Below are 15,832 nucleotides of genomic sequence, written 5' to 3'. Positions count from 1 at the left end.
CAGAGGACGCCGCTCGCCGACAGACCGCCGCCCCGCCGTGAAGAACTCGCCGCTTCCTCTCCTCAACCGAAGATTGCCCCCGGATCCAATTTCCAGCAACAATAACCATGCTCACTGGAAGTAGAATTAGAAAGTATATTCCTAATACAATTATTGTGAGAAAAAAACTATTTATTTCAAATAAATTAGATAATTTTGAAATTTATATGCTTTACATTATTAAATGAGAAATACGCTTTTTCCTTAGACTAGACACCTTAATTATAGAATAACATTTCATGATACATGTGGCAAGGATTTCATTTTCCATATGCTTTTGTTTTGGTACATGACTTCCATAATTGAGTTCTAAATTAGGATTCTCTGGCCAATCTGATGGGAACAGACAATAATACAGCTCAAGCAAGTAACACTAGGCTTTATTGTAACATCATACTACTTTTCTACTGTTTACTAAAGAAACCTCTGCAATCGCCAACATAATCAGACCATTCCGTCTTCCTGAAACGATCAATCTGGATGTTTTCCACCTCCAGCTTCTTAAAGTTGCTTCTTTTTTTCTCACTAGTGTAAACAAGAACCGCCCCAGTCGTACTTCCCATCTACAAGCTCACCATCATATAGTGCGCTGGATTGAAGCAGAAAGGAATGCAGAACCTCTCCCTCACTGAGTTCACTGACACCCTGTGCACCGTGCTCTTATCATTGCTCCAGACCTTCCATCACCAATGTTCAATAATTTATCAGAGAAACAGTATAGATATCAACAAGTCATGTAAGTTGGAATATTGAAGTCTGATCACCTGCATCATGTTGCCGATGTTGATAATATAAGAGATGGAAATGCTTAATTCTTACCTACTCGCCATCAGACTCTCTTGATGTCAAGCTCACCAACATCATCTTGAGCAAGGATGTTGATTGCTCCGGAATCCTATGTGCAGAGAGACACCAAGGGCGGGGCCTGGGAGGGGCATGGAGGATAGTAGTTGAGGCAGAAGAAGCTTGAATTGATCTCTAAAGAACCTGTTCAACTAGGCCTGCAAGCCCAAAGAATGCAACAAGCTCCAATAGACCAAAAATTTAGCTCTCTCACAGCTTAGGCGTACTTCTCACAGGCCTCCCTATACAAAAGAGAAAGGCATGGAATGGTTTCAGAACCTTTATCTCAATGAAAGACACAAGAAGATGATTTTCCAGTCAAAGCCACACAAGTCTAAATTGAGAAGATGCCATTGAATAAATTGAGTAGATATCATGATGGTTGCAAATTTAACATCGCCCTATAAACTTGAAAAATTCTGCTACCACTGCTCAGTTGATTTTCCAGTCAAAGCCATACAAGTCTAAATTGAGAAGATGCCATTGAATAAATTGAGTAGATATCATGATGGTTGCAAATTTAACATCGCCCTATAAACTTGAAAAATTCTGCTACCACTGCTCAGTTGATTTTCCAGTCAAAGCCATACAAGTCTAAATTGAGAAGATGCCATTGAATAAATTGAGTAGATATCATGATGGTTGCAAATTTGATATCGCCCTATAAACTTGAAAAATTCTGCTACCACTGCTCAGTTCTCAGGTCTTAGGCCGGTGATTGGCTAAATTGTACCAGAACCTAGGTCTTAGGCCAGTGATTGGCTAAATTGTACCAGAACCTCAACTATCCCACCCCCCTCCACTTGGACTTCTTCTTCTTCTTCTTCTTCTTGTTGAAGGTCAACCACCTTCAAAATCAATCCCAACTCTTCATTAAGTGACAAGAGGTCGTACCATCTGAAACAAGATTTACTGGTGCTGTTTTGCTTCTCACTCTAAAGTTATTTTGGCCAATTTAATGGGAACCTATTCGAGTTGCTTCTTCATGCAAATAAATGTCATGGAGGTATCCAGCTAACTTCAAAAAGCCAATTGTAAACTCAATGATAGCACCCTTATGAATTATATTCTATTGATCTAGTTCTTAGAATTATAAATTCTTTTCTAGAGTACAGAGTGCAATTCTCCATCCCATCATTATCCAGTCTAAATTTTTAGAAATGAATTAATCAAACACAGAATCTTTGGTAGTTAAGCAAGAGAATTATGATATGATATATCCAATTTGTATCCATATCATTTAGAACAAAAATGGATATGCTTAATATCCAAATCTTATCCGTATCCATTTAGAATAAATATGGATACCAGTTTTATATCCGTTTAGAATATCACTATCTGTGTATATATATGTTGAAAAATATGGATACAAATTTTGGATATAGCAGTACATAATCCGTATCCGATCTGTTTCCAGCCCTACCCGCTAGATCTAGGTCTCACCACTTCCTCTTGCCTCCCACCAGATCTCGCTGCTGCCTAGCCTCACTTCCTACTAGGTCTCGCTGCCTCAGCAACCTTGGCTCCCCCAAGATCGTGTCCCCTCAACTCACCTCCCCATGATCATGTCCTCTCACCTCAGCTATCACAAGATTTTATCACATCAACTATGCTACCATACGATCTCGTCACATCACCTCAGCTTCAACTAGATCTGACTGTGATACATCAAATATCATCATACCTATCCAGACCACTCTGGTACATGCCAGATATGATTGCAAAGCTTCGTTCCCACCATGAGATCTACTCAAGCCCCTTCACTCTCCCTGGATCTGGCCATCAATCAAGCAGCCATATCCGCCACCTAAACAACCTTGCTCGAATTTTTTTCTTCTTATTTTAGTCGACCTAGACAGGCCAGATCTGGTTCAGCTAGACTTTTTAAATAGTTGAACTGTTTGAGTCATAGGATCAAACAGTTTTTACATATTTTCGGGTTTCATCAAAACCGACCAGCAAAAGCTGATAGGTGACAGATCAAACGGGCAGGTCAACCATTTTCTAAACACTGATATTTTGTCCACAAAAAGGAGGCACACGTGATGATGCCCTTATGCCAGAAATAGTATGCTTCAGCTCTCCCTTGAAATAGTTATGCTTGTAATAAGCAAGTTTGACCGGCGTTGCTTATTCCTTGCTTATGATTGTTTCTCAAAAGATGTTTGGCAGGCATAGCACTGATTCCAAGCCTTATGCCTGCTGATGTGCCGGAACCAAGTGCTGCCTATGACTTAGGTCCATGAATCTGTTAAAGAGTAGCATTGAGCAGATCATTTTAATCACTTTGGTCCTTAGTTAAATAAAATACATTAGAGATAGATGATACTCTATAGAGCAGGCGTCAAAAAGCTCACCTTATAGAACATATTCAGGAAATTCATGCATTGTTTCTTATATTATATAGAAACCTTTTACAAAAAAGCCAATGAGATCATATGTTTTTCAGCTGCCAGATGTATATATTTTATGAAATTCTATATGAAAGAATAAGTGAATACACAGCTCAAGTAAAATAAAGCATAATTAAATGATTGGAGTTGGCAAACCTATCACTGAGTTAATGCAGCAGATGATCAATGCATTCAGCTTCATAAGAATCTCACTTTATTTCCTTCATTTTTCTGTCAGTCTCCCATCTCTGACAGCTAAATCATCCATCCAACTAGCCCTTCTCAGACTCAGGATCCGAAGAACTTCAAATTCCATAATATTTGTATAGGTAAGGCCCCAGTCAAATCCTTGGATATGCCAGAAGACAAATACATTATGCGTGATATCTGCAGTATGGTTTCTATTGTTTGCAAAGCTCCTCAAATCTAGTGAAGCTGCATAAATTAGAGTAATTAAGCACAGGTATTACAGTAAGTTAACACTTTTGATGTAATCAGCCAATGAGAACTCTATCCAGCTTCAAATTTGCCAACAGAACCACATACAATATATGCAAGAGTCTATAATTAAGGTTTACTTATTCCCAAAACACGAGTCTAGGATATGTATAACTCAGTGTTTAGTTTGGCAAGCTTGGGCAAAGCAAATGTTTTATTGATTTATGCTGGTTTTCAATACTCGATGTGCAGCCAGTCAGGTGTCAGAGTCTAGATAGATGAACTTTTCTTTTTGATAAGAAGAATTACATTATAGCTGTTGTGAGAACATACAAGCAGACCTATCCATTGGGATTACATCAGCCAGGCCAATAGGCGCACCGTGATCCCAAACCCACAGCAAAAGCAGCAAAATAGTTGAGCAGATTAATTTTATTAAATATATAAATATTTTAGTTGAGAATATTCACTCTCTCCCTCCCTCTCTCTCTCTCACACACACACACAGTTATATGAACAAGACATATACAGCTGAAGTATAACATCGTTTTTTTTAATTTTAGAATTACCTTGTGGAGTGTCAACCTCCTGATTTAAACTAGGGATCTCTCCTAACAAAAGAGGGGTGCTAACCAGCAGAGATGAGTCCCACTGGCTACAAAATTAAGCAGAGATGAGCATGTACTCTGTATGTAGGGGAGAATACAGATACCACTTGGGAACAATGGTAGAACATCCTTCAATTGTATAGGACCAATAACATGTTGAAGGACTAAAGCATGAAATCATTAAGTGAGAGAATGCAATCCATGGTACGTCCAGCAGAAAAAACCCTGTCATCTAAGGGGACTGGACCAGATTTCAATCCCCAAAAGGGCGGGACTCTCAGAAATGCAAAAGGTCTAAATGACAGCTTGAAGCAAAAAATATAAATAAAATGATATAAAAGATTGAATGGTCTAAACATTTTTTATATATGGACCATCCTTCTTATAGAGGCTCTGTGTAAGGCATTTCAAAGTCAACAAAAAAAAAATTAAAACACTCAGTCTTCACTATTATCAAAGTAACTACCTGTTTGAATAGAGATTTATCCTCATTTAAGTTTAATGAGCAAGAAATATCACAAGTTATCTCCATCTACATTAACCTGGAACTGAAATTGTAAAAATTTGACTGAAAGAACAAAAAACTTGATTAAGCCTAAGAACATTATGAGAAAAATTTCACTAAAAATTTCCACATCAATTAAATGTAAATAGTAAGAACATCCTTATGAAGTAAAACATGGCAAGCATTTATTGCCCTTGTGGTAAACAGAGACATGTCAAACATTCAATTAATTATTGGATTTTATTTAGAAGTATAAATGCACATTCACTAAGCAGAAATCTGATAAGATGGTCCCTGTTATATGTTCTTTTTACTCCAAAAGCATGAACTTATCATGCAATCCATGCACTCTTATACAAGCACACGGAAAGACATGCGCACACTCATATCTGACATCCTAGATAGGCAGGAGAATCAGTAGCAATGAGTTAATGCAAATAAAATGAATGCAATCAAGGAAGAGAAAATTTACCTCATCCAGTTGACAAAATTTCACCACAATATGTTTGACCACAATTCATCTAGACATCAGTCTTGTAATGGATACCAGTTGCATTACTTAAAAAATATGTGGAGTAAATATGCTTGTGTTCTTATAAAAAATATAGGATGCTAGAGAGAAGTTGCCAGCTGTAAGTCAAAAATAAGCCACTTTGTAAATAACAACTGGGTGATATCTAGTGATCAAAAAGTTGCAAACTGAACTCATTTTTCACCTAAACATATTCCAGTCAATGACTGAAGAATAATAAACAACCTGAAGATTGATAGAAATCTTAATGGGCCAGAACCTGAGAGCCATTAGGCCTGACCTGCTTCTGGACAAGCTTGGATAATACGAACTCATAAACAGGAAGGATTTGGACCTGACTAATGCATCAGTCTCCTGTAAATTGACTCCAGCCACATCCCTTACCAATTAAAAAAACATTTCACATAGGCCCAAGGCATGCTTCATCTTCAGTTATTTCAATAATTTATGATTTCGTCCAGCTCTAACTTATTTCAGAAATTGTATTCACTCTCTCTCTCTCTCTCTCTCTCTCTCTCTCTCTTGCCTGCTACCAGCTCCCTATTTACATCACATCCATTCAAAAGAAAAGGAAGAAGATTTTTCAAATGCCACTCTGAAGCATGTTTCCACACCTTCTAATCATGCGAGCATACCACACATAACAAACATTACAATTGGGACATCTATAAATATGGAAAGTTACTCTGGAAAAAAAGTTAAGCATTACAAGAGAGAATTGGCAAACCTTCTAAGTAGGGGCTTTGGGTTGTATGGAAACAAATTCTTCTGATGAAGATCTTCCACCATTTTCTTTAGAGAAAGCAAACAATTTGCAGCATTTTCAAAAGTCTGCAGATTGATGCACTTAGCTTTGCTGCCAACTTTGTGTCTTCTTGCATGAGATCCCCTGGTCATCATAAATGATGAGGATGAAGGCCCTGACTTTGAATTACAGCCCTCCTTATACGTAGAGATCTTTCTTCTCTTGTGGAATGGCTGACTAATTTCATTTTTGCATACTGAAAATTCCACAAAAATATGCCAAGATGTGCAAATTTTACGCAATGACCTGAAAGGCCACATGTGAAGGATTCATCACAAACTTTTATTGCATTGGATAAAAAAGATAAGTGATGATATGCATAAAACTACATAACGGTGAAAGTATTACAAATATGTTGATGGAAATAAACTAGAGAATGGCAATAATTGTCATGGCATTTGGCTAGTTAAAAATCATTGTAGCATACCCCCGAAAAAACTTGCACGCTAAATATTGAATCAAGGTTCGCCGTCTCAGCACCGGACCCTGTATCAGTGCCACATTAGCACAATATCGGTACAGTACAGTATAGAATTTTTGGCATATCGAGTATCGGTATGCGACATGTACCAGACACCTATAACGAAGCGGTACCGTACGGTGCGCCTCGTACCGCCCGGTTCGGGCTGGTACGGCGTACCATGTGTTGAATCCATCAAGCGGTTAATGATACATTTGATGTAATCTAGAAAAACCTTAAAAGCTAAGTTATCATAAACTTTAGTGGTTTAAAAAAATTCTAATGGTTTGTTAACAGATATTATTACATGTTTATGCAAAGCAGCTGCAGGTACCATCCAAATTGTTTGTTTGATCAAACTATTAATGAAACATCTATTTGAGCTTGCATACAACTATTAGACTAATAAATGGGCTCCTTGTAGACTTATAAGTGAAGGATTAGAGTCATTAGACTAATAAATGAAGCCTATAATGGGAAAGATATTAAGACCCGGAAATCCTCCAGTCGGCTACAACTAATTGAAAAATGCTTTTCTAGTTCAGAAATCTGGCAAGTGCACCTAATGTAGCTCTTATTAGCAGCTTGCGGACACCTCCAAAAATTTTTCCATTTTAAAACTCTGCACAACATTCAGTAATTTGCCTCGCTCATCCTCTCACCCCCGCCCCCAAAAGCAGGATCTAGTCTGAACAATTCTTGGTGTGTCAAAAGCTTGCTTAAAAGCTATGCAAAGGTCCTAGTATGGGCTTCAGAGTTCAAATTCAACATGAATTATATTTGGTCAAATGTTATACAATATACACACTCTTACAGTCTTACTAGCAAACTGCACTTTCATTCAACATGTGATCTTTGCACTTGGACCATGACTTCTGCAAATCAATCTACATGAATGATTTACCAAAGGAGATGATATTACTTCTATGAGTCAACAACATATTTTTTCTTCTCCTATGTCCCATGCATCAAAGCTTCTAAAACAGTGTTTCCTTCCACTTATTAATCAATTAAAGTTTCGACCCTTGCTCAATAAACATCCTCCCATTTCTTCGACATATAGTACAAACACTACAAATTTGAGTGTGGAACCACTTAGATATCTAGTCAACTAAACAAGCACTGAGCCATCAAGTTACACCCATTAATCAACCAGATACTCCTAAGTGGCTAAAATGAACTTTTCAACACCATTAACACAGAGAAGGACCTTTAAACAGAAGTAAATATAAATTCAACCTAAACTTGCTAGAAGTTTATGGAATTAATAGCCTTCACAAAGTAATCTCAGAGTGTGATTGCTCCAGAAGGTAATGAATACTCAAACCAGGGCATGCCAAAGATCAATAAAACTATGCATTGTGATCAACGGATTTCTAGCACATGATTGAGAATCAGATCACTTGATTTTATAACCTAAGTTCACAACAAACTCTAAATACATTACTTTAACCTTTACTTCTCACGGTAATTTAGTGTGTTCTCTTTCAACAATAACCTCAGGATGCTATTGACAAAAATATAACTATTGAGGTATTGAATGAAAACAGCATGTAGTGTCTGATGAGAGATTCTGTATTTGTTATTAGAAAGACTGTGAAAGCATGTGGACTTTTGGGTTTTATTATTTCAATTCATCAACCTTCTTAAATAACAGCCATCAACATTTTCTATAACATTTATTGTTTCCATAAGCACCATAGAATGTTATAGTAACATAGCATGCTTATCTGAACAAAATTAGCACATTCCAATGGATGAGCTCCTAAGAAGTTCTTTTGGTGCTATGTGCATGTATCTCCCACATACAATAGGGAATGAAAGCATAAAAATAAGTACTAGGATATGTACCTCAAAAGATATTGCACACAATGAATTCCTGTGTCTTTTGATATAAGATAATCAACAAGAACCAAGTGATCATAGTGTAACTGCAAAAAAAAAAAGTAAAAATAACAATGCTTACCAAAGTTACACATTACTTTAACTGCTTTTACGAAAGAAAGAAAAGGTAAGAATAGAAGAGACAAGCTTTCTCAAGGTCAATTCCGCTTTGGACCTTTGGTTTACCATACATCAAAGCATAAAAGTAAAAAAAAAGGCCGAATATTGCTAATTTAAAACTTTAAGTACATATCTAGCAATCAAATCAGGTCTTGCTAAATTAAACATGACACAAGGAAGGTACAACATTTCAATGCTCTCAGCAAACTCCAGAAAATATTTGCACCAGCTAATGTGGGGCAAACATGAGAGCCTTCTCACATATGAAGCAACCCATGCGTGTAGATCAGAATAACATCTTTTGTGTTTACAGATGGGAAGCCTAAAACAAGAACTATAAATATCTGAAAAATAAAGAAGTCAGAGAAAACGAGCAATATGCTTTTATAAAACAAAATAGCCCACTGTGCATCATGCAGCTGTTTTTATCAATGCCCAGAAAAAATGTTCCAACTACATTATATTTTTTGTCCATTGCAATACCAATATTAACAATGTGGGACTTCTCCTAAAACAATATTTCAAAGTTCCACCTATTTTAGAGACCTGCGTAACTTTATAAAAAGAGACACCATGAATTGTGTGCAAGCCTCCAAATATCCCACAACAATGTCAAACCAGTGTTCTATTACCTAGCTTTCAAAGCCTTCCTATGCCCAACTGATTTCTTTTAGACACTAAAGATATAACACTGAACCACCACAGCACCAAAGGCATAATAACAAATTTAGAGTAAAGAGTTCTAGAAGATCTGCAATATCTAGATCAAGATAATAATATAAAAGCATAAAATCAGAAATTAAATCACAGGTGGTGATAAATCATGAACATAATGACTAAACAGAATTGATACTGCATATAGAAACACTATTTGACTGACCAATAAAAGGAACAGATGGAAAATGTGAATGGGGTTAAAAATGCTTGAAATATGAAAAAGAATGTCTCTTTTCATCTCCTCAAACGATGTTTCCTTTCCATTGCTCTGTCTGCAAAATTTTTAAGAGAAAAGCACATCAACAAAACTTCCTATAATCCTAGACTCCTAGTAATCTTTGAATATTAGGTGTATAGCCATAATATTGCTTACATTTGCAAGTTAACGAATGGAGCATCCATCAGCTGCAAAAGCATATCAAATAACACATCATCCTGCAGTTTAGAGTTTCAAAAGAATATCAGAAGATGAATGTGATCATATAACTACTAGTAAACATTGCATGAGCACATGCTTAAAACTTAAAAGGAAAAAAAAATCAGCAGTATATGAGCCTTCAGTTTAACTTGAATGATCAGCTTGATGAGTTCTTATCTTATTAGATTCCGATATGCCATTCAACGTCTAAGCAGCATAGGAATATAAGACAATAGGAAAACAACATGTTGGAGAGGGGAAGAGCATTTAGAAATATAGAAAATAATTACAACATCTTTATATTTTACGACTTACCTCATTATCAAATAAAGAACCCAGAACACCAAGTCAGACTAGATTATATGCACACACAACACAGCACTGTGATTTTGCTTCAGAAGAAATGACAACATTTTAAATAGTCCATTGACCATACCCCCATAATAAGCTTTCCATGGACTAGCTAGCCAACTGGTTAGTATGCTTCCTGAAAGATGTCATGTGATAAGTCCACCTAACTAACAAGTCGACTTGATTTTCCTATAGCAGTAAGCGTCGCTTTGGAGACAATTGTGGAAGAGTTTCTGCTGACAAAAAAGCTTAAAACACACTACATTATGAGATGAGTGAAAGATTCTTTTGGCATGTGGCTTTGCTTCTAAGATAAAACCAATCATGTGACTTGGATTTTCATTAATAGGAGAATCTTCTGATCAATTAGATGCCACTCAAAGGTATGAGATTAAGACGGATGGAAAGTCTAATGCAATATACAAAAGAAGCTTCCAATTATTATTGAGTTAGCCTCGCATACTGCATTAAGGAGGTATTTGTGAACAACTGACAAATTACACCAATGAACCGCTCACAGCAACAAGCAGAATGCCTTTTGGTAAGAATGAATAGCACAAACCCTCATGAGGAGGAGCCATGTCGACTAATTAAAAAATCAAGAAGGCAATAAATGCAGAAGAAACCCCAGAATTGAGGAACCACTAGAAAAATGCAAGTACTGAGCAGTCTGAATTCTAATCAAAGTCAAGCAACAAAGGCAGGAGGGAAATCGAGAAGGTCCAGACCAACTCAAGAGAAGCCTGAAATCTAAAATAGAATGGATTATCGGCAAATAAACTGTAGTAATGCAATAACCAGCACTTAATGCTAACAAAAATCTATATTAGAAAAGCCAAAATAAATAAATAGTAACAGCATGTCCAAATATGGAGCAGTAGAAGAAAAATGATGGTTGGAAACAAAGAGAAAAGTTTGCATTAAGAGCTGAGACCAACGAATGTATTGAAGAAAATCATATGAAATTAGAGAAAAACCAAGGCACACCTAAAGAAGGTATTAAGAGAGCCCAAGCTCAATGGCGGTGTCCTGGTGTAAAAATAAAGGGCATGGATCAGGTCATGTCACTAAGCGACAAAAAAACAATACCCAATATTAAAAGGAAGAACCAAGAAGGGTGAAGGGGCCCAGAAGGACCTTTGTTGGAAAGGCATTTGCCCTCATTGTTGCCAAAATATAACGAATAGGCTTGAAACTTTTCATGGACTACTATAAGAGCTCTAATAAATCAATAAGATCTGGCAAAACTTTCTATAATCAACCAACAGGTTTTAGTTAGTTTCCTGAAGTTGTCCAGCAAGTGCCAACAAGAGGAATGTTGTGACGAAGTTTTCTTTGAAATAATCAAAATTAGTTATGGCTTTCTGATATACTGTCAGGGGTCAATAATCAACATTTTTAAAGAGTTTAATGAAGAATATCAGCATTTTCATAGTCATTAACAGATATGTTGGAATTTTCACCACAGTTAAGAAGATGAATGTAGAAATCCATTTCAAGGTTTATCATATTCGCTAGTGAGAGAAAGTCCACTAAACATTAAAAAGGAAGTCAGACTAAAACAGAAAGTTAATGAGTGCATTAATATATATTCTTTTTAATCCATTGTTTTATGAACGATGTAGTATGGATTTATGCCATGATTATTTCTCACCCTTAATTTTAGATGTTTCAGTTGCAATGACAAAATGAATGACACAAAATATGCACTACACTGAGGAGAATCTGAACTTAGAGCTTTAAACAGGGAGGAGCTAGAACTTGAAATTATCAGACAGTTAGTTGCTCAGTATGTCATAAGATATAAACCAAGAAGGCAAAAGCTCATGACATGATACTTTAGAAATTAATAACTGCAAAGTGTGTGATTTACCAAATGTAGAAAACCTGCAAAGCTGTATGCAAGCGTTAAAGGACACTAGAAAGCATGATAAATCATAGCATCAAAACACCTGAGCAGAAAAACATACACATGCTGATTGTTAATCACACAGACTTTGTAATGATATTGATGCCATGAGAGATAGGTAAAATGTGCAAAGAGGAATGAAGACTCTGCACAGAAAGCATGTGAAAGAGAAATAGATCTTTTGCATACTTCACTTAAGCAAGGACTTACAGAAATGCATACCTCCTCCATATAAAGTTGCAGAAAGGATAAAGCAAATCTGCTGCATGATTTTGAGTAATTCTCATAATCCACAAACTTCCCTATGGAAGCACACCTCTCGAGCCAGTTTGAAAGCTCTGATAAACCCATATTGCAGCAATTTTCACTGCAGAGATGCAACTTGTAAGAGCAAAGAGAAGTTTCTTTTGCACATGAACATTTGTCACCACTTTCATTGCTAATGCGGCCCAATGTGAAACAACATTTGAAAAACAGGAGAATTGCCCGTCTCCTCAAGTGTCCGATGCTTGAATTATGCACCTTGTCTGCATAAGCAATACTAGACAAAAATGGAGATCCTTCCAGACAATTTTCAAGAACAATATCAAATCCTGAGATAGGTTCATAAATAAGATCTTCAAAATAGTTCCTAAGTAACTTTAGCCACAAAACAAGATCAGACCTTTGCCACCTCGCATAAAAGATAAGCCTAGTCATTAGCATCTGCAGAAAACACATTCAATACAATCTGGTCAATTATATTAAGTCTCACAAATAGAAGGACACCCTACTAAATGTGAAATTTGCTTGGCTATTATAAAATGCAAGGGAGTCATCATCTTCAGCTAAAAACAATTTGCAGATGACTGCTCAAAGAAACTACAGCACTTACTAAATATGAGCATTAAAAGAGCACAAACTAACGGATTACCAGCAGTTTGTGTCTCAAATATTGAGAAAGGCGCTTGTCATTACATTCTTGGTGCTCAGATAAACAAGGAAAGAGTTGGAGGACAAGGTTACTGAATTTGGAACATAATGCAAGCTCTCCAGAGGAATCATCGCTGACATCTATTGAATCTTCTCTCTCCACTAGGGAGCAGAACATCTGAAGGATAACCCCTGAAAGAATGTAACTTGACCCTGACAAACCATTTTTCCTGTCATGTACTTCATCCATGCCAAAGCTCATCTGGCTTAAAGCCAAACTGCTGTCGACATGGATTTCACTGAATAAATCCCAAGGTATCTTTAGAAGAGATGAAACAGCAACATGCTTGAACACTCCTTCCAGGTCACAATTTTCATGCTTCAAGAATTTCAGTATGGTGCGTAGAATTCCAAAAAGATTTGTGGCCACCATATGCCAGTTTCCATTGACGATTTTTGATTGTATAAGTGCAGTGAAGGATGTGATGTCAAGACTTGAATCTACAGTTCTAGACATCTCATTTTTCATAGGAGAGTTTTGATAAATCAGGCTTTCATTTGTGCATATAACAGATCCAATAGGTGAAGTTAAGAATGTGCAACTGCTAACACTTAACATCGCCACTTCGAGGGTGATCCATAACAAGTGAATAAACTTAACCCATTCGCTCCCCTACCAAAAGGAAAAATAGAAAAAAAGAGATCAAATTAGCAAAAATACAAATCTCCAATGCATAAAGAAGAACTCCATATGACCTGAAGACCATACAAATTTAGTTAAAAAATTGGATACAGCAACAAGAATGTTCCCAGTCAAGTGTTGAACAAATGTGCTGTCAACACCTAGAAAAGTCACCTGTAAAAATGAAAAGGGTAACCCACTAAATTATTTCAAACAAGATAGAGAAGGGGAAAAAAAGAAGAAGAAGCCCTAGGTATCGCACAAACTAACCATTGTGGAAATAGTATTAGCTAAACAATCATTATCACACCCAAAATGTTGATCCAAGTGCATAAAACAATGGTGATAATTGAGAGAATTCGCCAGAGCTCCCTACAATGTCAAAAGAGGTGAGGGAAAAAATGAGATTTCATAAAAAAAAACTCATCCACATCTAAGATTTTGAGTGTTTACTTTACATTTGGACACAACAGACCAAAGTTGGATTATTCTGCTTACGATTAGCTAGAGATGTGAATATTTGATATGGCTCGGAATGTCAAAGAACACTTCAATGCAAGTCAAGGTATTTTAGCTCTCAACGATTTCAAACGTAAAGAATTAATGTTCCAGATCAAAAAGGAATTGAGATTGTTGCAGACAAGTGATTGAAGTTCTCAAACAAAAGTTCTAAAGAAAAGGGGGAGTTTGGGTTCTATCACTCGATAAGGATATCAAGACACACAAAAGGAGAACACATGGCACTTCAGGAGCATGTGTAGGGTTCACTTTCATTTTAGTAGAAGAGTTCCTCTTGTTTTTTGAATTTATCTAAAGTGCATTCACTATGATACTAATTTTTTTTAGCATAATCTGCAAGACATGTTCCAGCTCTAGTAGTTCATCATGGAAAGAGCAAAGACGATTCTCAAATATTTTCAAGTTTTTGAAGTAAAATTTATTCTTCTAAGAATTCTTGATAATTTTTCACAATCTAATATATTGTAAAACCAGTCGTTCTAACCTTTTCCAAACCCCTTAAAAAGACTAAACTTCTTTCCTTTCAGCACGAACCTAGCTACCTTTTTCCCTCGAAGCCTTTCTTCATACCCTAGCCAAAAGATATATGTCCATCAACCTGATGTCACTCGAAAAAACATGATCAACAACCTAGAAAAACTTGGTTCGCAAACCTAACCCTAATTCTTCAATCCGTCAGAATCTATCATCACACGAGCTACAGTACCAATGCCGTGCTTCCACATTCCCATAAATTGAAGAGTTAGAAAGAATCTAAAGCTCACCTGCTCAGATTCATTGCTGAATTGTTTTCCCCATCGCTGAATTTCCTTAAAAATCTGAAACGATTTCCAAAAAAGAAGGGTAAAAAAACAGCGTATAATCGTAAATTTAAGAGAGTAAAAAAGAAAAGCTAAACCGATAGCCCAAGAGGAGACTTCGTAGCCAATACTCGAGAAAGAGAGAGGAGTAGATCCTTCTCGGATTCTTTGGTCAGTGGGAAGGGCTTCGATTCCTGCGCCAAGGAGAGAGAGGAGTCAAGAAGAGATGATACGAATGAATGATTAGAAGGAGATGGAGGAAGGGCACCGACGATGAAGGAGACGAGGGAACCGGTTATAAGGTCGCAAAGCCCAGAAATCACCGCCATCACTCGCCGCGCCCGGCTTTTTCAACTCCTCCTCGGACCCTGCCGCCGGTTGCTTTAATTCTTGCTGTGGTACTGTGCCTCGCGCGCAATTTTAGTTATCCTATCCCTATGGTTTCAGTTGTACGCGCAGCGATTATGATCACACTGCGAGCTTGGTAGCAGTTGGGGTTGACGGATACGTTGTACGTGCTGAGCTACGTGCTGCATGGGTAAAAGTCACCAGTGCCAGATGTATCGGAGACAGAGAGCCTGCTCTAGCCCCCTTCTCTACGATATCCGCAAGCTTTTAGATAAGAATGCTCTTCTGAGAACATCATACATATACAAGAAGTGTGAACAGTACTGCTAATTAGGTAGCCTTCTTCATAGCTCATCATTTAGAAATTTTATTTGGATGGATCATGGATCGATTCCTGCTTCTGTTTTTTTTTTATTATTCAATTGGCTGCATTCATATTCGTGGGATGTGAGCTGCAGTTTTGCCAAAATAAAATAAAATAAAATAAAACAATCGCGACCGCTGATGACATTTAGATGTCGTGTCAACCATTGCAGTTAGTATGGATTA

General features: G+C 36.9%; 1 protein-coding gene across 7 annotated transcripts; it reads right to left on the bottom strand.

Annotated features, from left to right (window-relative positions):
* Positions 1–249: 249 nt before the first annotated feature.
* Positions 250–15,340, bottom strand: LOC103723905. Of its 7 annotated transcripts, none has more exons than XM_017846828.3 (14): positions 15,208–15,338; positions 15,067–15,129; positions 14,900–14,953; positions 13,887–13,988; positions 13,704–13,790; positions 12,936–13,607; positions 12,233–12,727; positions 9,718–9,779; positions 9,508–9,616; positions 8,475–8,554; positions 6,086–6,409; positions 3,432–3,710; positions 859–1,124; positions 250–716 (listed from the first exon to the last, which is right to left on the bottom strand). In XM_017846828.3, the coding sequence occupies exons 1-12, from the start codon at positions 15,262–15,264 to the stop codon at positions 3,677–3,679; spliced, it is 2,139 nt and encodes a 712-aa protein (XP_017702317.2). In that variant the 5' UTR covers positions 15,265–15,338; the 3' UTR covers positions 250–716; positions 859–1,124; positions 3,432–3,676. The 7 variants fall into 7 exon arrangements, with proteins under 7 accessions (XP_017702317.2, XP_026656081.2, XP_008813214.2 ...); XM_026800280.2 differs by having other exon boundaries at positions 3,489–3,710; XM_008814992.4 differs by having other exon boundaries at positions 12,245–12,727.
* Positions 15,341–15,832: the final 492 nt, after the last annotated feature.

This window comes from Phoenix dactylifera, unplaced genomic scaffold, assembly GCF_009389715.1.
Source record: "Phoenix dactylifera cultivar Barhee BC4 unplaced genomic scaffold, palm_55x_up_171113_PBpolish2nd_filt_p 000007F, whole genome shotgun sequence".
Taxonomy (NCBI): Eukaryota; Viridiplantae; Streptophyta; class Magnoliopsida; order Arecales; family Arecaceae; genus Phoenix; species Phoenix dactylifera.
Note: the sequence above shows the minus strand (reverse complement) of the source record. Positions and strands in the feature narration are given on the sequence as shown.